The sequence below is a fragment of the Bos indicus x Bos taurus genome, chromosome 18, assembly GCF_003369695.1.
Source record: "Bos indicus x Bos taurus breed Angus x Brahman F1 hybrid chromosome 18, Bos_hybrid_MaternalHap_v2.0, whole genome shotgun sequence".
In the NCBI taxonomy this organism is placed as follows: domain Eukaryota; kingdom Metazoa; phylum Chordata; class Mammalia; order Artiodactyla; family Bovidae; genus Bos; species Bos indicus x Bos taurus.
The window spans coordinates 40110807-40130931 of NC_040093.1; the positions used below are offsets into that span (position 1 = coordinate 40110807).

General features: G+C 56.5%; 1 protein-coding gene across 4 annotated transcripts; it reads right to left on the reverse strand.

The window, feature by feature from the left end:
- Window positions 1–419: 419 nt before the first annotated feature.
- On the reverse strand, window positions 420–18414 carry KATNB1 (katanin regulatory subunit B1). 4 transcript variants are annotated; one of them, XM_027516446.1, is made up of 20 exons: window positions 18263–18370; window positions 16804–17090; window positions 12480–12610; window positions 9893–10010; window positions 6708–6808; window positions 6269–6310; window positions 5547–5630; window positions 5217–5332; window positions 4795–4866; window positions 4499–4649; window positions 4162–4352; window positions 3925–4055; window positions 3464–3514; window positions 2476–2567; window positions 2237–2356; window positions 1996–2145; window positions 1720–1796; window positions 1560–1634; window positions 1206–1322; window positions 420–862 (listed from the first exon to the last, which is right to left on the reverse strand). In XM_027516446.1, exons 2-20 carry the CDS (start codon window positions 16841–16843, stop codon window positions 730–732), a joined length of 1992 nt encoding a protein of 663 aa, XP_027372247.1. In that variant the 5' UTR covers window positions 16844–17090; window positions 18263–18370; the 3' UTR covers window positions 420–729. The 4 variants fall into 4 exon arrangements, with proteins under 4 accessions (XP_027372247.1, XP_027372248.1, XP_027372245.1 ...); XM_027516447.1 differs by having other exon boundaries at window positions 17221–18272; XM_027516444.1 differs by lacking the exon at window positions 12480–12610 and having other exon boundaries at window positions 18263–18414.
- Between the last annotated feature and the right edge of the window lie 1711 nt (window positions 18415–20125).

The window sequence follows — 20125 nt, forward strand, 5'->3', positions numbered from 1 at the left end:
CTGGAGGCCTCCGGGGGTGGAGGGAGGGCGGTGAGCTCTGGATCAGCCACCACAGTAAGTGGCCCCACTGCAAGGCTGGAGTCCCAGCCCCCTGCAGGGTACAGCTGCCGACTGGCCTCAGAGGCATCCACTGGACAGGTGGGAGTGGCTGAGACAGAGGGGCTGGGCTGGAGAGCCTGAGCCCACCCCTCACCTGTTTCTTCTGGCCATGAAACGGAGTTGCTGTGCCCACCTTCCCCCAGATTAGTCTGAACTGACCCCTTCCCACCGGCCTATCACTCTGCTGCCCCCTGCTGGCCACCCAGCGTGGCGCACCACCTCTGGGTCTTGGGAGAAGGAGCGGTCTGCTCTCTGAAGAAGCCATCAGGGGCCCAGGAGAGCCTTGTGGCTGCCCGAGGATGCACCTCCCAGCAAGGAAAGCGGGGAATAGTTACAAATTTAATAAAATTCACCTTATAAATTACAGCAGCAGCCCCTTACAGCAGCAGCCCCAGGGCTCAGTTCACTGCCCCAGGAAGCAGGAGTTGGACAAAGCTGGGCAACTGTTGCTGCAGAGAAGTTGTCAGAGTTCAGGGCTGAGGAGTAGCCAGTGGGCCAGCGCTGCTGCCTCCAGGGTGGCCACAGGGCAGCAGTGGGGGCCGGGCAGAGGCTCTATGGGCTGGTGGGCGCACAGGGAACAGGAGTGGGGGCCAAGGCCAGGCCTGAGGGTGCCCCCACTCTCTGGGCCCCTCAGTCCAAGCTGGCCATGAGCAGGTGCAGCTCGCGGAAGGCACTGCCGTGGCGGCCGCTCAAACCCGACTTGCTCTTGACGAGGCTGCTGATGCTCTTGAGCTGCTTGTAGCAGAGCCGGCACTTGTGCAGCCTGTGGGCATAGGGTCAGCACTGGAGGTGGCCAGCCGGCACAGTCCCATGACCCCCGCCCAACCCCAGGGCCTTTCCTGTACTAACCACACCAACCCTCCTCCCAGGGGAAGGCTGAGACCCAAAGAGCAGGGCCCAGGCCAGACCAGGCCATGGAGGAGCCCAGGCTCTGGTAACCCCACCGCGTGCCCTGAGCGACTGTCCCAGGCACAGTGATTGCCTCTGTTGGCTGTTTCACCAGGGCCATCAACAAGCAGGCCTGTGTGCTCTTGCCTGACGTGGCGTGCACACACAGACACAGACAGACATGCCACACACCCCTCCCCACTGCCCGGGTTCCTCACCTCTCCTCCCGGCTGATGTCCACACCCACAGAGGGCGGGGCCGCCAGGATGTCTGTGATGAGGGGCAGAAACCGCTGCAGGATCAGCTTCAGGGAGGTGCAGCCCGTCTGGACGTAGCTGCAAGGGCAGAGGGATGGATAGAATCAAACACACAGAGCGCATGGCTCACGGAGACAAAGCAGGGCAGAGCCGGGGCCAGAGGCAGCATGGACTTGTGGTCACTGGCCTTCCAACTTCGGAGGGGACAGCAGCGTGGTGCAGCCCCCCAACATGTGCCCCAGCCCTGGGGGTCTTTCCTGTGGTCCACCTCCACCCCGCCCCGCTGTGAGGCAGGTGTGGCTTCCCCACGCATACCTCTCATACTTGCTCTGCAGAAGTTTCTCGATCTGCGGCAGAACCGTGGTGCACAGATCCAGTTTCCACAGGGAGCTGGGGAGAGGGCCAGGGACACGTGCTCTCAGCACCTGGCCCTGCCCACGCCCCCCACCTCCCATCCCCCGTCATGGCCACTCACGCCTTCTGGTTGACAATGTTAAGGAGGTCTACGACCACAGACAGGTCATTGATGGCCACGGCTGAGTCCACCGATGTCTGTGCAAACAGAGCGCCTGTTAGTGGGGACCAGGGACACAGTGGCCCTGCCTGGGTGTGATGTGATCACGGGCTTTATTGGGGTGTGTACATAAAACTGCAAGGTGTGGTGACCGGAGCCGCCTGCCACCCCTCCAACCCCACTCCAGGAAGCTCTATTCTCAGCTCAGCTCCAAGCCCAGGCAGAGGTGGCACTTGCCTTGATATCGCCTGTGGTCCACACACCCCGCACAGTGTCCAGGTTCTTGTGGCGGCTGGTGAGCACGACGCACATGGTGTCATGGCCTTTGCGGATCTGGGACATGGCATCCTCGTCGACCAGCTCTGCCTGCTGGGGGATCTTCACGGCCTGTGTGGGACGGGTGCCCGGATGGTGGCAACCAAGTTCTGCCCTTGCCCCATGGGCCTCCACCCACTCTCAGCCTGGGCCCCCCACTCACAGGCAGGAAGTCGGAGGCCTTCAGTCCGATGGGCTCATTGCGGGTGGCAGGAAAGATGGCAGGCTCGGCCTTGGGTGCAGGGGTGGAAGTGACAACTGGGGGCCTGGATAGGACCTCAAGCTGGAAGGGTCTGGAGTTAGCAGGCAGCCAGCCAGCCCAAGGCCTCCCCCTCTGCCCCTCTCTCCAGCAAGGGTCACCCCAGCCCTGATTCAGGACACCAGGCCCTCTGAGCCTCATACCGTGCCCGCTCCGCCTGGACATATGTTTGGCACTGGGAACTGTGCGTCTGTGGCTGGGCTGGGCTTTGCTGCCTCCTTGGCTGTGGCCATGTCTGGAGATAGAAGGGAAAGATCACTGGGTCAGGTCAGGTCGGGAGAAGGGACAGGCGGGAAGGCAGGGCTTGGGCTGGGACTCTGGGTGGCGCCTCGCCTCTAACAGGGGAGGTCTGGCGGAGGGGGTGGGCCTGGCCCCTCCCTCTCCACCTACTCAACCACAGGTCTGGCAGAAAGCAGGAACCAAGCACCACATGTGGATGGGACCCAGGGAGTGGTGGCCCTGACACCTCACTAGGAATGGAGTGTGTTCTGCAGGGGGGGTTGGTGCTGAGTGGATGGTGAATAGGAGTGTGGGAGAGAGAGGTGCTTCAGAATCCCAGCTTTAGGGGCTCGGGAAGATGGCCCCTTGAGGAGAAAGCTGATGGCGGGGGAGGGGTGAGGCTGGGCTGGAAGATGAGGGTGCCCCGTCCCACCTTCTCCAATCATAAAGCAGATCAGGTTTTTCCCCCCTCTTAAATCCTCCAGCAGCGAAACCCAACTCCCAGGGCCTGGGGACCTGGCCCCCCAAACCCCCGCCCTCCTCTTAGCTCCCTCCCACCTGAGGCTGTTCCCTCCCATCTCCTCACCTGGTCCCCAGCCCTGCCTGATGCACCGCCTCTGCAGAGCTTCACAGTTCCCCATCTACACGGGCCCTAGTGCCTCTCACCACGCCTGGCTCCTCCTCCCACACGGCTGTCTACCACCTGCCTTCCTCACTGGGTGTGAGCACCTGCCTACTTTTTCACGCTGTTACCAGGGTCTAGCGCAGCACCTGGCACACACTAGGTGCTTTTTGGGTGAATGGAGGGAAAAGACCCAAGGGGAGAGAGAGGCTTGGAACTGTCCTGTGGGAGGGGCAGCCTGGAAGAGGAAGACTGGGGAGCCCGGGAGGCCAGGCTCTGCCCCGACTCACCATCTTCTGGGGGTGCAGGGAAGGGCTCACTTCTTCGGGGTGGCGTCCGACCTGCAGAGGTGAAGGGGGCTGGGGACTCACATGGGCCAGCCCAGGGCTGCTGTCTGAGCCCTCAGGGCCCAGTCAGCGGGGACCCCAGGGCCCCATAGGATGCAGGAGATGGGCAAGTGGTTCCAGGGTACACATACAGCTGTAGACCGTGATCTGTTCCTAGGGTTTGAACCCTCAGGCTTGCCCCTCCTCATGCCCTGGCCCCTGGCAAGCTGAGCACCGAGGGGCTGCTGGGCTTCTGCTGGGGCCTAGAGGACCTGGGGACAGAGCCAGGCCCAGATGTGGGTGAGAAATTAGGCTAAGGGGGGCGCAGCAACGTGGACACCATCCTGGAAAGGACCATCTGCCTCTGCGTCCCAGAGGGGAATGGTGGGGCTAGGCGGGGATGGGAAGGGAGGGGAGAGCCTCACTGATGCTGTTCTTGGGCTGGAAGATCTCATTGTAGTCCTCTGCGTTCTGGATCTCCGCCCGAGACTCCCGCTCGTCCCGGTCGTCCTCGCTGCTGGGGCTGCGGCGCTCACTCTCCGAGTTCTGTTTCACCCTGGGGGGCCGGCCGAGCAAAGGGAGGCGGGGAGGGGGGGGGCGGTGAGGCTGGGGGGCTCACCTCTTGCACCCCCCAGTGTCCTCCAAGGCCCCGAGCACCCCACCTCTGAGGCTTGCTGCAGGCGGTGCTGGGCCGCTCGTAGATGCGGCGAAGCGGGGCACTGGGGTGGGGCGGCTGCTGCGTCGGAGGCCGGCTGTCTTGCACGGGGTCCCGGGCCACCGTGCCTGTCCTGGTGACCCGCGTCAGGTCCACGACGTAAGAGGAGACGTTGCTCTGGGAGAAGGCCACGCCTATCTGCAGGAAATGGAAGAGCTGGGGCGGGACCCTTCATGGGGCTCTGAGGGTAGGGTCCCCACAGGGCCAGGAGGGAGTTGGGGACCTGAGCGGGAGGAGGCCGGCGGCCCGGCAGAAAGATGCAAGGTGGGCGGTGGCTCTCTCACCAGCTGGTTGTTGCAGATGGCCAGGTCGGCCACCTTGCCCCAATGGACGAGGACCACATCAAAGCAGCGCTCGGGCTCCCAGCCATAGACGCGCAGCGAGTCCTGGCAGCCACTGTACAGGCAGCAGCCATCGGGGTTGAAGAGGATGCTCCTGGGCCAGGCAAGAGGGGCCCGTGGGTCAGAAGCCTCTGGAGAGGCTCCGGGGAACCCAGGACCAGAGCGGAAGTGGAGAAAGGAAAGGGCCACCGCAGCCATGCCCCACGGCCAGGAGGAGGCCCCGCCCACCGCCCGCCTACCTGACAGGCCCGGGCTCCCCTTCGATACAGCTCACCACCTGGAATTTCTCCAGGTCCCAGAAACGGATGGTTCTGCAGAGAAAGCCAGGCCCCATGCTGGTTTATCCGCAGGCCGGTGGCTGGGAAAACCCGCTTTTCTGCAGACACTTGCCCACCCACCCCCAGGTCAGGGCCACTCTTAAGCATGTGGGAGGTGGACATCTGCCTTAGATCCAGACACCCCAGCAAGGCCCAGGACATTGGGGCCGGGGAACTGGAGTCAGGAGAGAGATGTGACTGGGTCCCAGGCTGGCTTGGTTGGCAGTCAGTTCAGTCCAGGTAGGATGTGACACCCAGGACCCAAAGACAGACTGGGACAGAAACACACCCAAAGAACAGAGGTGTGGCAGTCACAGGCCACAGGCCTTGTTCCTCCTCCTCACCTGTCAGAGCTGCCAGAAGCCAGGAGGTACTCGTTGGGGTGGAACTCCACCACGTTGACAGGCCCCGTGTGGCCAGGGAACTCGGACATCATCTTGCCAGCAGTCAGATCCCAGAGCTGGGGCAGGGTGGGCTGGAGGTCAGGACCAGCCTGGTCCTCAGCCTCCGGATCACCCTCTCATCCAGCCCGTGCTCTTTATCCACGAACCACCTCCCACTCTGGACAGTCTTGGGGCGGGCGAGCCCGATGGGGAGGGAGGTGAAGACCCAACCTGGGTGTGATCAGCAGACCCCAGTCCCCAGCCCTGGGCCCACGTCTGGCTGGGAGCTACCTTCACCGTGTGGTCATCTGCGGCTGATGCCAACCACTTCCCGTCGGGGCTGAACCGGAGACACCGCACAGCCTGGCTGTGCCCCTGAGGACAGGACACAGCATGAGCGCTGGAGGGGCTGGGCCCTGTGGGCTTCCCTCCCCACCCCCTACTCCTCCCTGCCCTCCACAAGCAAGTGCTTCCCGGGAGCAGGCAGAGAGGTGACAGATGGCCACCTGCGGGAGGTGCCACAGAGAAACGCCTTTCCACAGGTGGTCACGGACCCCCAGTCCTACAGGACACTCCAGGAGATCAAGACCTCATGGTCTTACAGGTTGAGGAGCAATGTGTCCTGTGCCTCTTTTTGGAGAGTTAAATGCCTCCTCTTATGTCAAAGGGTCTAACAACTTCGAAAAATAATTATTAAACTCAGTGCTTTGAAACTCATATGAACAGGAACCCACTTCACTTAATAACACCTATTACCAGCCTACAAACTGTGGAGCACAGTTCGGTGAACACGGTTCTGTGGGGAGGCATGGAAAGCTGGGTGTCCAGGTGGGCCACCCAGCGCACCCCTGCTCTGCTCCAGATGCACGTTTCTCATCTGGACTTCTTGTTTCTCACGTTCTCACCCAGGCTGGATGAGCAGCTCCTCCAGCCCCTTCCAGGGTCTGGGCACTGCCCCAGGCTCCATGCCCTCAGGGTGCTTGTGGAATGATGGACAGAGGGGCCTCACTTACCCTGTATCGGAAGACACAGCCTTTCCTCCTGATGTCCCAGAGCTGTGAAGTGGGGAGTAGAAAGGGGCCGGGGTCAGGACAGATCACAACAAAGTTGGGCTGCGCTGGGGAGGCCTAGCCAAGCTCAGTCCTGGAGCTTGGGTCAGAGGGCAGTAGACGGCCATGAGCAGAGACGGGCTCTGAGCACCTCCAGGTCACTACACCCCAAAATGACAGGGGTCTGGAAACTGCTCAGTAAAGCTGGGCATTCCGAGTACAAATGTCTGGCCAGTGCTCCTACATCTCCCTGCCTGGGTGGGGCTGGGGGGACATGGATGCTGCAGCACAAGTGGGAGGTGCCCCCGCAGAGCCGAAGCCCACCCCCTCGGGTGGGACTCAACAGCCTGGTTCCACTGGCGGCCCAGTCCTGGGAGAGCCAGGGTGCTGAGTGGTGTCTCACCTTGATGTTTGTGTCCTGGGAACCCGAGGCTACAAACTCGCCATATGGGTGGAAATCCAGGCTGCAGATGTTGGCTTTGTGTCCCATAAGTGTGCGAAGGACTAACAAGGGAGAGAGCAGACAGTGGTGTGAGAGGCGAACAGGACGGCGAGCAGAGAAAGAGCTTCAGTGTTCGTTTCTGTGTGTGCTTTCATACTGACAGCACAGAAAAACACAACAGTTACACAGACTTTCAAGATGGGGAGGAAGCTCAACTAGAGTCCTACCACCCTAACAACTAACTTTTCTTATTTTCCTCCCGAGAGATGCCAGCCATTTCTGCCATTACATGAGCCCCCAGAAAACTCCCTGCAAGCGCCATGTGGCTTGTGCCACTGGGCTTGTGCCAACGTGTTCTCACAAGAGTGAAGCCCCGGAGTCAGCAGAGTCGAGCAGCTGCTGCACTCGGTTTAGGCCCTGTGGACACGGAGCTTATGACCTGCCAGGCATCCCATCATACCCGAGACAGCGCGAGGAGAGGGATGCAGGAGCGGTCCAAGGCGGGGGAGAAGCTGCTAGGTTGAAAACAGAAATCCAGGGGGACTTTTTGGAGGAGGTGGTATCTGAGCAGGATGTCAGTAGGTGGTGGATGAGGGAGGCTTGCGTTTCTGTATCAGAGCTTTCTCTGGTACCACTCAAATTTGCCTCTTCTCTCTGGCCTCATATGCCTTGCTTTTTAGAAGATCTGCTGTTTGAATGAAACTGATCTTGCCAGGGGTGCTGGCGCAAAGAAGTGTGGCAGTCCAGTGATCCTCAGGTTTGAGCCAAGGTGAAACAGGCTGCCTTGTGAGGTAGTGAGCACTCTGTTGGAGCAGGTGTTCAAGCAGACTCCAGACATAATGCTTTAAGGACAAAATTCGAAGACCCTAAAATCTGAGCAGCTGCCCTCCCCACACTGTAGTTGTCACATGCCACCGGGGGCTCAGCACTGCCTTTTTGGCCAAGGGGTCTTCGGGCACATGCAGCCCAGTCCAGGCCCTGGAGGGTGCACACTCCTCTCGCACATGCTCCAGTCCACGCCGCCCCTGCCAGCCCACCTGCTTTGCATCCCAGAGCCAGGCTTCTAAAATCCTGCCCCACCCCAGAGGATGCGGCAGGTCCCACCCCTGCGTAGGCCGGCTTCATGAAGCCCAGACCGCCTTCCTGTGGGATCCTGGGCTGACCCGCCCTCGCCCTCTGGCTCTCCATGGAAAGCAGGCAGGACCACATTCTTCTGATGTGATTTCTGCCCTCGCTCTTCGGTCCTGGGAGGACTCTTGGAGCCTCCTGATGCCCCACTTGGTCACGGGATCCAGGAGCTGCAGAGAGGAGGGGCCTCCAGGGCCTGTCTACCCCACATGGGAACTTCCAAACCCTCCAGCTGAGCAGCTGGACCCTACAGTGATGGGCAACTGAAGCCACAGCCAGGCAACCCTTTACCAACCCCTTTCTACGCGTGAGGTGCCAGTTTGCCTCTGTATCATTCCCACCCACACTGTGATGGGTGGGGGTGGAGGTGGCCCCAAGGTCCTCTTCCTGCCGAGAATGCTGAGGGCAAGTTTCTCTTCTGTCACTGAAACCCACCCACCCCTGCCAAATGGCAGGGCAGACAGCACTGGGATGGGAGTCCTGACACCAGGATTCGAGGTCAGACACCCCAGCCGTGGAGTCTTTACCAAGCTCAGGGCCCTCCTTGGGCCTGTCTACCCATCTGTCAAAAAAGGAGACAGTGTCAACCTGGTTTTGCATCAGAACCAGCTAGAAGCTTATGAAAGCCAGATCCTGGGCCCATCCCTCTCCTGAGTCAGTCTCTCTGCGAGTGAGGTCTGGGATGTGTCACAGGTTGCTTGTAGAACAGCCAGCCCTGGGAGCCCAGGGCTCAGGAATTCCAGACGTCTTTAGTCTCCATTCTTTGCCTACCTCAAGAAATTCCTCACGCTCCCTTGTGCGTGAGAGTCACGGCTGTGAAATCACAGCTCTTGCCTTCTCTTTATGTCTTGCTCCTCTGTGAATGGCAAATGGCTGGCACCCTCCACTGGGATCTGGGTGCAGGCAGAGGCTTCCTAGAGGTGAACCACCTGCTGCCTGAGCCTTTCTGCTTTCTTGGCTGGAGCCCAGCCTCCCTCGCCCCTTGTCCAGCGATGCCCCCACCTTGTGGGTCCTATGTGTGGCCAGGCAGTGGGACTGCATGCTGAGATGCTAAGCTCGCAGCCCGTTTATTATCTAAGAGGTCCTGGGGCTCTGTCTTTCTGAAACAGTCTGCCACTGGGTGGGCAAGTACCACCCAAGAGGCTCAAGTGAGGTCCTAACTTGAGGAACACCTATACGAGAGCAGAATGAACCTGGCCACTGGGCATATGTGGCCACTGGCCACCACCCTGCAGCAGAGCATCCTGCAGGCACCAGAGGAGAGGCCAGAATGACCTTTAAGTCTCAGCCAAGCAAAGAGGGCATTGTTTCTGGGAGAGGCAGACTCGGCAAAAAACCACGCAACTCCTTCCTCTCCCATCCTTCAGGGAGCAGATGGCCTCCCACCTGGCATGCTGCGAGGTCCAGACTAGAGGCTGGCAAAAGCAGTGAGCAAACAGGTTTTACTTGGACCTCTGAGTGTCAGCCTGCACAGTGTTCTGAAAAGTATGTTGAGTTAGCTGTCAACCTTTAGAAATGGGTGGATTCCACATAAACGCCCAGATTCCCAGCTTCTCTTAAAAAATCTGTAGAGTCTGGCAACACTGCGCCCACATTCCCGTGTGGCAACAGCCAGTGAGGCTGAGAGGCAGCTCCCATTCTAGGGAAAGTGGGACTCCCTATTTGGCCCAGAACTGAGGGCATGAGTCTACAGACCAAGACCCCAGTGAGGACCCAGTACAGGGACGAGAACATGCCCACCAAAGCCCTTCACTGTGAAACCTGAGGACACTGGGAGGAAAATCCTACAAGCCTACAGAGAGAGAGGCAGGGGAGGAGAGAGAAGGTCCCGCGTGAGGGATCTAGGATGACCTCCCAAAGCAGCCCTGGAACCTAAAACACACCATCTGGTCACTGAACCAGGAGAGAAGCACCCAACCTAGTCAGCACAGGCCTCCTGGAGAAAGTGGCTGGACGGGAAAGCTGGGGACAAGCACAACCGCAGGCATGCGTGGGGGGAGGCAGGCGTGGACACCTACTTTTGGCAGCTTCCAGGTCCCAGACACGGATGGAGCCCGACTGGGAGCCGGCCACAATGAGCTCCTCGGGGGTGTTGAGGCGGACGCTCTCCACGGGGGACGTGTGACCCGTCAGGCTCTGAGGAGAGAAGGTAGCAGCTTTGGTGCGCTGTGTCAACAGACCCTCAGCTGCTGCCCCCAATCCTGGATCCCCGGGAAGCTCATCAAGCAGGGATCCTATGGCCCCCCCAGGCCTCTCGGCTCCCAGGGCTGAAAGTGGGCCAGACCCCAGCCATGCTCCACCATTGCCCGCTGTGCTCCCGACAGGAACGTCACCTGCAGGAGTGGCCCTGCGGGGGGGTAGCTGACCCTTCAGTCCCAAGTCCAAAGCACTGTCCTCCTGGACTGTGCTCCCATCTCTACTCTGCCTGGCCCAGCCCTCCAGAGGCAGAACTGCTCTCATCTCTACTCTGCCTGGCCCAGCCCTCATGGCAGAACTGAGGTCTGACCCGTCAGCGGCCTCTGGAGCCCCCAGGTCCCCAGGGGCTGACCCCCACCAGAGGACCCAGCCACGCTCTCAGGCAGGGGCTCTGGAAACCAGAGGACCCGGGAGTGATTCTGCTGGAAACACGGACACTCTTCGCAATTCAGACCAGCCTCTGTTGAGTCTTTTTCAATTAGGGTGTGTTACTCTGGACTTTCAGGGAGAGGCAAACACATGTGAACCCCCCAAAACAATTTCAATTCTCTTCTTAACCCGATCTCAGTTCTGACCTTAACCCTGGCCGCGGTTTGGGTCAGATCTCAGCTGTCTGCTGGATCTCATAAGAACACTGAGTTGATTATGTTTCTACTAATAAACCTCACCTCCTTTTTATCTTTACTCGGTCAAGAGTCAAAAGAATACCGCCCTGTGCGGCAAGATTGTAGGGGGAGAGGGCAAGCTTCAGTGCCATCGATGAGAATGTAAATTGACTTCTGGAGGGCAGTTTGGCAATATGTTTTGAAAGCTTTATAAGCAGTACACACCCACAGATTCAATCTTATGATTGCAGATCTGTTTGAAGATTTAGGGAGACGAGGATGTGCCCCACTGTGGCTGGGCTGAGCCAAAAACCTGGCGGTGACTTCCACGCTGGGAGCCAGGCTCAACCCTACAATGGGATACCACAAAGCTATTAAAAATCGTGTTGTAAAAGGGTATTTGCTGACACAGGAAAACACTCGCACTGTTGCTATATTAAAAAAAAAACAGGCTACAGAAGAGTAAGACAGTGTACTGGAAACATGCTGTTATATATTTGTGTGCACGTGGGCATGTTTGCCCGTGTACACATAGGCACAAGTCTGCACACACGTGCACGCACCTGTGTCTGTATCAGGCCCTAGTAGCACACAGACCGAAGTACCAGATGTAATGGTCCTTGGATAATCAAACTGCATATAACTCATTTCTGTATTTGTTTCCCTTCTGTGTGATTTCCTGTTTTGGAAAACGGTTTTTGGCATTGAATATAGTTGTGTAACCAGGGGGACAGTGCTAATGAAATGGGAGCAGAACCCTACAGGGCCTTCCTAGGACAGACGCCACCCACCTCCATGTCCTTTGCCTGCCTTTTGTCTGGAGAAAAACTTTTGTCAGAGAACAAATTTAATCAGAGAAATAAGGAAAATGCAGAAGAAGCAAAGGAAAGCAGTCAAATAGGACCAAATAATAAGAGCTTAGTCATTAAACAAAGTTGAGGAACTTTGGTTCCTTCTCAAGGACTGTGGATACTGATCTGAACCCTATCTTGTGAGCTGTCTTGTAGATATCGAAACTCCCACCAGATGGAAGAAGCTGACTACATGACGACCAGACTGTCACCACAGCCTAAGATGCCACAGTTCTGAGAACTGGCCTCAAAGAAACGGGAACAAACAGACCGTGGGGCTGAAGGTGCTGCTGGGTGGACCACCGCACAACCGACTTCAAGATGACGCCAGACCTGGTTGTGCTGCTCTGCACGTAGCTCCCTTGCATCAACTACACACCTCTGAAACTCCCCTGTAAAAGTTCTTGCCCTCTGATCAATAGCAGGGAACTGGCTATTGGACACAAGACCGCCTCCCCACCAGCTGCCAGCCTCCTGAATAAAGCAACCTTTCCTTTCAACCAACACTTGCCTCTCATGTATTGGCTCCCAAGCCAAGCGAAGTTCAGTTCATTAACACTATTAAAGAACCAGTCCTCTAACCAGCTCCAACCAGGGGCATTCAAATCCCTTTTGTGGAATGAGGTGGGTAATGAATCAAAATAACCCTGCATGTAACTGACAGGAGAGCCGACAGGTCAATGGGCAGGGGAGGCTCAGATTCGGGCCTGTAGGCTTATTTTAGCCTTTTCATACAGGCTCCCCAGAGTTCCTTCCCACAACCAGATGACCGCCCCCGCTCCCCATTCCTGAGGACTGGCCACTGTCCCAGCCATCTGGGTTGTCCTGGACTTCCCTGAGTAGACAAGTGTGGGGGGAGCACTGATGTGCTGGGTTTCTGCAGAGCTGCCCACTCCCAGCGCCCATCCCTGGTCTGCCCATCTGCCCCACCCCGCCCACCGACCAAACCTCACCATGATGCAGTTGGGCTTGTTGATGGACCACAGGTTGACGCGGCAGTCATCCCCGCCCGTGGCCAGCAGCCGGCCCGAGGCTTTGCCCAGCACCAGCGAGGACACATTGCTGGCGTGGGCCACGATCTCCTCTATACAGGGAAGAGCAGAGGGAGAAGACAGTCGGGGGCCTGACAGGCCACGTGGAGGCAGGCTGGGCCTTATCCTGCTCGGCCCCCATCCCTGGCACTGGAAGCCCAGAAGAAGGGCCCTGCTCCCTGCGGTTCCCTTTGGTGCCTAGACACACCCCATGAGCGGTGAGACAGTGCAGGGCTTGGGCCTGAGACAGAAATAATTTCTCAACTTCAGTCACTCCCATCCTACCCTTAAGCCTCATGAATTTTTTCCTTTTTCTGCATATGAATGGGTACTATCATTAAGTTACTATGATCAGTTTTAAAAACTGACTTGCTACTTTTATTTAGCTCTATCGTTTAAGCAATAACATGCATGAAAATTACAAGCTTGATATGTTCACTACATTTTTTCTATGATAGAAAAAGAAAAATAAAAACAACAATTGAAATAAGAAATATTGACCCACGTACCACCTAAGAACCTCTCAACTGCCGCTTGGTGTTCCTGCTTGGGGAAACCCATTTTCAGAACCGTATAGGTCGAAGGCAAACAAGCTGTCCCCAGGTGAGCTCAGCCAGGGCTTCAGCCCACAGCGTCACAATCCTGGCCTGGGCTCTGGTCTGCGCTCTGCTATTGCAGGCTGTGTGGCCTTCGACAAGTTGCTCACCCTCTCTGAGTGCTGCACTCGTCCTTGGGTAAATGGGGATAATAATGGTACGTGGCTCACTGGACTGCTGAAGATTCACTAAGGACAATCCTGTGAGCTTCTCTGAGGGGCTGAATACTCATGGCTGCTAGGCAGGCTACAGATTAGACATCATGGAGAGTGGGCACTGCGGCCCAGGAGAAATCCAGGAGGTGGGCTGTGTGAGGAGGGAGCAGGAGGCAGTCGAACTGAGGGGTCAGGTGTGAGGGCCAAATGGACAGAGAAGGAGGTAAGGTCACTGTGGGTGGCCCCGAGGGCCCATGGCTTGGGCATGGGGGGGGTGAGGGTGCAGCAGATGTAAGTCTCAGAGGGCATCGCCAGGGAAGGAACAGGCAAGGAACCAAGAGGCTGCTTGGGACTCCGAGCCAGGGCCTGAGTAGTTTCTGCTAAGAAGAGGGAGAAAAGAAACAGTGTCCCCACACAGACGAGGGAAACATGCTGACGCGCTGAGGCAGCTGGGAGGCCAGCCTGGGCGATGCTGAGGGGGAGGGCGGTGCAGCTGCTCTGCAGAGGCCCGTCTACGGTGCCTGCTCCAGCCTCTGCCCTGCCTGGGGGTCTCCGCGGTGCCAGCCTCAGACCGCAGGGAGGCTGGGAAGCTGGGCTGGGGAAGGATGCTGGCCACGCGGCATGCCTCACAGGGGATGTCAGAACTGCCTGGGGGACTAGGTCCCAGACTCAACCTCACAGATGACATCCCACCTCAAGGGGTGGCGGGGCCAGCCCCAGCCAGGTGAGAGCTCCTGGCAGGCCCAAATGTGAGCCAGGGCCTAGGGGACCCTGCCCCTGGAGTCGAGGAAGCTGGGCGTCTCTCTGGTCCACACCTCGGCAAGGAGCCTTCTGTCCCCTGGACACTGTAGCACAGATGTATGGGTGCCCTGGGGCTCTGGTCACAGAGTTATCTGTTCATGAGCCTCTGTTGGGCCAGACTGACTGCCCAACCCAGCTAGAGGCCAAACCGCCTGAGCACTGTGACCCCCCAGCCCACGGCCCCTCCCCTTCTCTGAAGACACTCCCTACATGTGACGCCCTCCACACGTGACCCACCAGGAGGCCTAGCTGCGCACCCTGCCTCTCAGCCTTCCCAGGGGAAGTTCGGGCTGGGTCCCACCACACTGGGTCTCCTGGGCCCACTGTCACCCCTCTCTGCATCTCCGGACCGCTGCCTGCAGAGACAGCCATCAATACATAGCATGAATGTTTCCTGGGTGTCCGCTAGAGGCCCTGCGCTGAGAGATGGTGGGGAGTGACAGTGATGAGGTCCTCGTCTCCATGCTCCAGCCTGGGCAGGTGGCTCCAGGGACAGGGCATCCAGCCCAAGGAACCACAGATTTTAGGGCAAGTGGAATTTGAAGACTGGGCCCCTCTAGAAGGGCTCAGACTACTCCCCTGCAAGCAGCCTGACCAGGGGATTGGCTGGAACCCCTGGAGGGACCAGTGGGTGGGGTGGGGAGAGGGGGCACTCCTTAGGCATCAGGCAGAGAAGGCTTCGGCACAGGGCACTGGCCCAAGAGCTCCCAGTCTGGCCTGAAGGATGGTATCCTGCAGTGGCCCGGGCCTGGGTACTGAATTTAAATGCAAACAAATAGAAGTCCTCACGGCAGGCCAGGCCGATGGCTGCTGCTCTACCATGGGGCCCCAGGCTCATGCTGGTTTCCCAAGCTCAGGGGCACACTCTGGACCCCACATCCCAGCCAGAGCTAGGGGGACACTGTGTTCTGGTCAGAAGTGCTAAGCACCTGCATGCCAACAGAAGGTGCAAAGAACTAGGCTTCAACAAGCACTTTCTGATCCTCCTCAGACTCTAGAGCCACAAGGAGCCAGAGGTCATTTGGCCTTTGAGCTCTTTAGACAATTTATACCCACGGAAACTGCTGTGCACATGTCAGCAGATGCCCAAATGCCTGATCACGTCGCCTCCCACCTGAATGCTCCGATGGCTTGGCTTCACCTTTCAGATAAAGGCAAAGCCTCAGAAGGGCTGGGTAAGGTCCCAGAAGACCTTACCAGCCTATGCGACACCACATTCTTCCCCCAAAGTGCTGCAGCCCATGGCCTCCTCCAAGACCTTGAAACCCACCAAGCTTCCTGCCACATGCTGTTTAGGTAGCCCACCCCACTCCTCTACTCCCACCCCTCTATCATGTAGTGAACTGATTTAAAGCACAAGTTCCAGCTTGAAATCAGAGAAGGAGAGTCAGGTGAGTGTGATTACCTGATTCCCATGTGCTGTGCTCCCCAGACTCTAAGCCCCACTGTACCGGGACCTTGCCTATTTTGCCCTCCACTGGCTCCCCAGTGCCTGGTTCTTTCCTGGTTTCTCAGGAAAAACCAGCTGTTAAAGGTATATATATACATAACCCCAATAAATACAGAGCCATTCTGTCCAAAGTGCACCTCCTTGGGAGCCCATAACATGATTCTCCCTAAACCCTGGGACTGAGGAGCAATTTGAACATGGCCCAATCTTCTCATTTACAAATGAGGACACTGAGACGCAGCAGAGAGTTTTGCTCAGGTTCTCACAGTTAAAAAGTGGAGGAGCCCGGCCCTGCTTCTGAAAACAGCCCAGGGACAGCTCATAGCAAAGGATGACCAGTTTGGACACACCAGATCTATGCCAACCAGTTATTACTAGAGGAACATGGCCCACAGAGGCACCAGGTGCAAAGCAACAGGTCTCAAAAGATGATCCAGGGAACCGTGGGACCCTCAAGATCCTTTCAGGGGATCCAGGAGAACAAAACTACTTTTATCATAATACTAAGATGGAGTTTGACTTTTATACTCTCATCTGCTCACAAGAATATGGTGGAGTTTTCCAGAAGATACATGACATGTGATGACATCATCACTAACAGTGTGTTTGTGCATTATGTTTTCAAATGTCTCAATATTCACTTCTGAAGTGGTAAATGTGGGTAGATATGAGTCCCATAAACAAAAACTCTTTGGGATTCTCAATAAGTTTTAAGAATATAAAAGCGTCCTAAGATCAAAGAGTTTAGAGTTGTCAGTTTACAGTAATGGTGGGGTGGGTGGTACCTGGATTCAGATACATTGCAGAGGTTATTAGCAGCCCTCTGCCTACCCTCTCACCTCCGCCCCAGTCCCCAAGATGTTCTCATCTGATGGGGGAGCTTGACTGGAGAGACGTCTGAAAACACCAAGGACATCTTTGAGAGGCACCACCCCATCTGCCGGCCTAACTGGAAATCCTGTTAAGTGCTTCATTATGTTCATTTTCTCACTTGAATCTCACAGCAGTTCTAGCATGGAAGCGTGATGATCTCATCGTACAGACAGGAAACTAAACCTCTGAGAGGTTAAGTCACTGAGCCAATGTCACTCAGTGCCAAAGTCATGATTTGCATGTTGGTCTTTTTTATGCCAAAGCCTGGGAGTCTCCCCTTGTGCTAAGAATGGGAGACAAGGTTGAGGGTCCAGGCCACCCACCAACAAACAGCTACCGGGATAAAGGGGGTAAGAAAGCAAGCCACTCACGCAACTTCCAGGCTGTCTTGGTGACCACAGGGGTGGCCATCCTTCAGCTGGCTGGCACCTGAAGCTCCACCCACAACAGACTGTGCTTTCCTTGTGGGGTGGGGGTGGATCCCCCCCAGATCCACCAATCAAGTTGGCAGGGAGTTTCCACACATGCAGGCAGAGGGAATGCCTCGTCTCCAGACCACCTCGTGGTTTTAAATCATCCACAGCAGCACCCTGTGCATGCCTTTTGGGATCCTGGGTCATGGAATGTCAGGCTTGAGCCATCTCAGCTCAACACTGGGCTGGAATACAAACAGAGGTGATGGCTTGTTAGTAAACACTCGGGGGAAGCTCAGGAGGTCGCTGGGTTTACAGAACTGCAGCTGCAGCTCCCTGGATGACCAAGGCCACTTGATAAAAACAGACACCCACCAAAGACACCAGAAACAAGAGGTCCACTGCAAGCTGGGTTTGAGAATCTGGAGAGGGGCTATCTCAGGCAGGGTGACTGAAGCACAGAGAAAAAGAAGGTTCTCTCAGAGGCCAGGATGACGGGAGGAGGTTCTGTTCCAGGAGGCTGGCTGCCTGAAATGCAGCTGAAATGCTGCAGTGGGGCGGGGAAGAAAGACCACATGTCTGCAGTTCTGATAGATCTCAGAGAGTCAGTTTTGTCTGACGTATGGGAAGGGGGCGGAGTCAGAGACTAAGTTTAGGGGGCCACGAGAGGCACCCGAGAGACAGAGAGAGAGAGAGACAGAGAGAGACAGAGAGAGACAGAGAGAGAGACACAGAGAGAGAGAGAGAGAGAGAGAGAGAGAGAGACTTAAGTTTTCTCTAGGGAGAGTCTTGAAGAGGGCCCTGGGAGTCCAGTATGTATCAAGGGAACTACTCCAGGTCCCTGCCATTCCCAAGGACAGCGCTGGGAACTAGGCCTCCAGACTGGACATGAGTCGGTATGACTCTTAAGCATTAAAAGGCGACCTCATGGAGTCTCCTATCCGCTCCCCCAAGCCTTTCTCCTGGATTCCCCAGGTCTGCCTCTCTAGTTCTCCATTCTCTCCTTCTCCCTGCCGCCTATGTGTGCACATCCGGTCTCCAGGGCTCCCTAACTTGGCCCCTGCCTCGCCAGACCCTCTTAAGTCCCCCCCTTTCTCTCTGCTATCAGTATCCCCATTCATTCACTCTCCTGCTTCAAGAGTCCCCATTCATCCCCCCTCCTCCTGCAGACCCCCCGCTCTCCTTCCGGCCTCTCAGGATTTTCCCCTTGGGCCTCCACACCGGTCTCGCCCCTCCCGAAGCTGGAAATGGTCCCTCGGCCTTGCCTAACCCTCCCACTCCTCTCAGTACTGGCTCCGGCCCCCCTCTGCCCAGGGCCTTCTCCGTCGCATCCCGGCGTGGCCCCGCCTGGCTCGGCCCAGCCCAGGGCTCAACCTCCCCTCGCCGCCTCGCCCCTTCGCCCCCTCGCCCACTCCACCTGCAGCTGCGGTTCGGCAGGCCGAGGCTCCGCTCCAGGCGCGACCCCCACTTGCCTCCATCCCCTGGCCTGATTGGCCGCTGCTTGACAACCGACCCTCACAACAAAACCTCCGGCTCAGAGCCCCTCCTTCCTCACCCCCAGCACCAATCAGCCGCCGCGAGCACTCCACCGCCCTTCGGGTATGACCAATAGAAGCAGGCGCTTCTGCCGCCTCTCCTAAGTCCCCGCCCTCTTTTCCTGAATTGGACTAATCACGAGGAAGGAGAGTTCAAGAGCCGCCCCTAGGCCTCTAGTGAACCAATGCGAGCTGCCGTTTTCTTGGTTCCGCCTCCGCCTCAAGCTTTCCCTTTCCTCCCCTTTCCGTCTCTCACGAAAACTAGTTTGCACTTAATTTTTTTTCGAAACGCCCTCCAAGGGCGGTTGCACCAATCGCTTTAGCAACCGTCCAAAATTAACCAATCAGCAACCGTATTATTGGAAAACCAATTTCAGGATAGCCAACAGGAAGGGGACATCAAGAGCAGCGTGAAGCCGCGGACCTTCCATCTTGGATTGGGGTAAAACGGCGATCTAGGTTTTAGAAAAGGCAGAGGAACCAGAGATCGAATTGCCAACATCCCCTGGATCATCGAAAAAGCAAGAGAGTTCCAGACAAACATCTATTTCTGCTTTATCGACTATGCCAAAGCCTTTGACTGTGTGGATCACAATCAGATCAGATCAGTCGCTCAGTCGTGTCCGACTCTTGGCGACCCCATGAATCGCAGCACGCCAAGCCTCCCTGTCCATTACCAGCTCCCGGAGTTCACTCAGACTCATGTCCATCGAGTCAGTGATGCCATCCAGCCATCTCATCCTCTGTCGTCCCCTTCTCCTCCTGCCCCCAATCCCTCCCAGCATCAGAGTCTTTTCCAAAGAGTCAACTCTTCGCATGAGGTGGCCAAAGTACTGGAGTTTCAGCTTTAGCATCATTCCTTCCAAAGAAATCCCAGGGCTGATCTCCTTCAGAATGGACTGGTTGGATCTCCTTGCAGTCCAAGGGACTCTCAAGAGTCTTCTCCAACATCATAGTTCAAAAGCATCAATTCTTTGGTGCTCAGCCTTCTTCACAGTCCAACTCTCACATCCATACATGACCACAGGAAAAACCATAGCCTTGACTAGACGAACCTTTGCTGGCAAAGTAATGTCTCTGCTTTTGAACATGCTATCTAGGTTGGTCATAACTTTCCTTCCAAGGAGTAAGCGTCTTTTAATTTCATGGCTGCAGTCACCATCTGCAGTGATTTTGGATCACAATAAACTGTGGAAAATTCTGAAAGAGAGGGGAATACCAGACCGCCTGTCCTGTCTCTTGAGAAACCTATATGCAGGTGAGGAAGCAACAGTTAGAACTGGACATGGAACAACAGCCTGGTTCCAAATAGGAAAAGGAGTACGTCAAGGCTGTATATTGTCACCATGCTTATTTAACTTCTGTGCAGAGTACATCATGAGAAACGCTGGACTGGAAGAATCAGATTGCCAGGAGAAATATCAATAACCTCAGATATGCAGATGACACCACCCTTATGGCAGAAAGTGAAGAGGAACCAAAAAGCCTCTTGATGACCGTGAAAGAGGAGAGTGACAAAGTTGGCTTAAAGCTCAACATTCAGAAAACGAAGATCATGGCATCTGGTCCCATCACATCATGGGAAATAGATGGGGAAACAGTGGAAACAGTGTCAGACTTTATTTTTGGGGGCTCCAAAATCACTGCAGGTGGTGATTGCAGCCATGAAATTAAAAGACGCTTACTCCTTGGAAGGAAAGTTATGACCAACCTAGATAGCATATTCAAAAGCAGAGACATTACTT

What these genes read in the sequence shown, in the direction of transcription:
- KATNB1 (XM_027516444.1), bottom strand. Translation starts at nt 17,052, where the DNA reads ATGACCCAGGATCCCAAAAGGCATGCACAGGGTGCTGCTGTGGATGAT. An exon ending in GGGGAGCCCGGGCCTGTCAG is followed by an intron (nt 4,650 to 4,794) that starts GTAGGCGGGCGG and finishes TGCCTGGCCCAG; the next exon opens with GAGCATCCTCTTCAACCCCG. An exon ending in GACATCAGCCGGGAGGAGAG is followed by an intron (nt 863 to 1,205) that starts GTGAGGAACCCG and finishes CTATGCCCACAG; the next exon opens with GCTGCACAAGTGCCGGCTCT.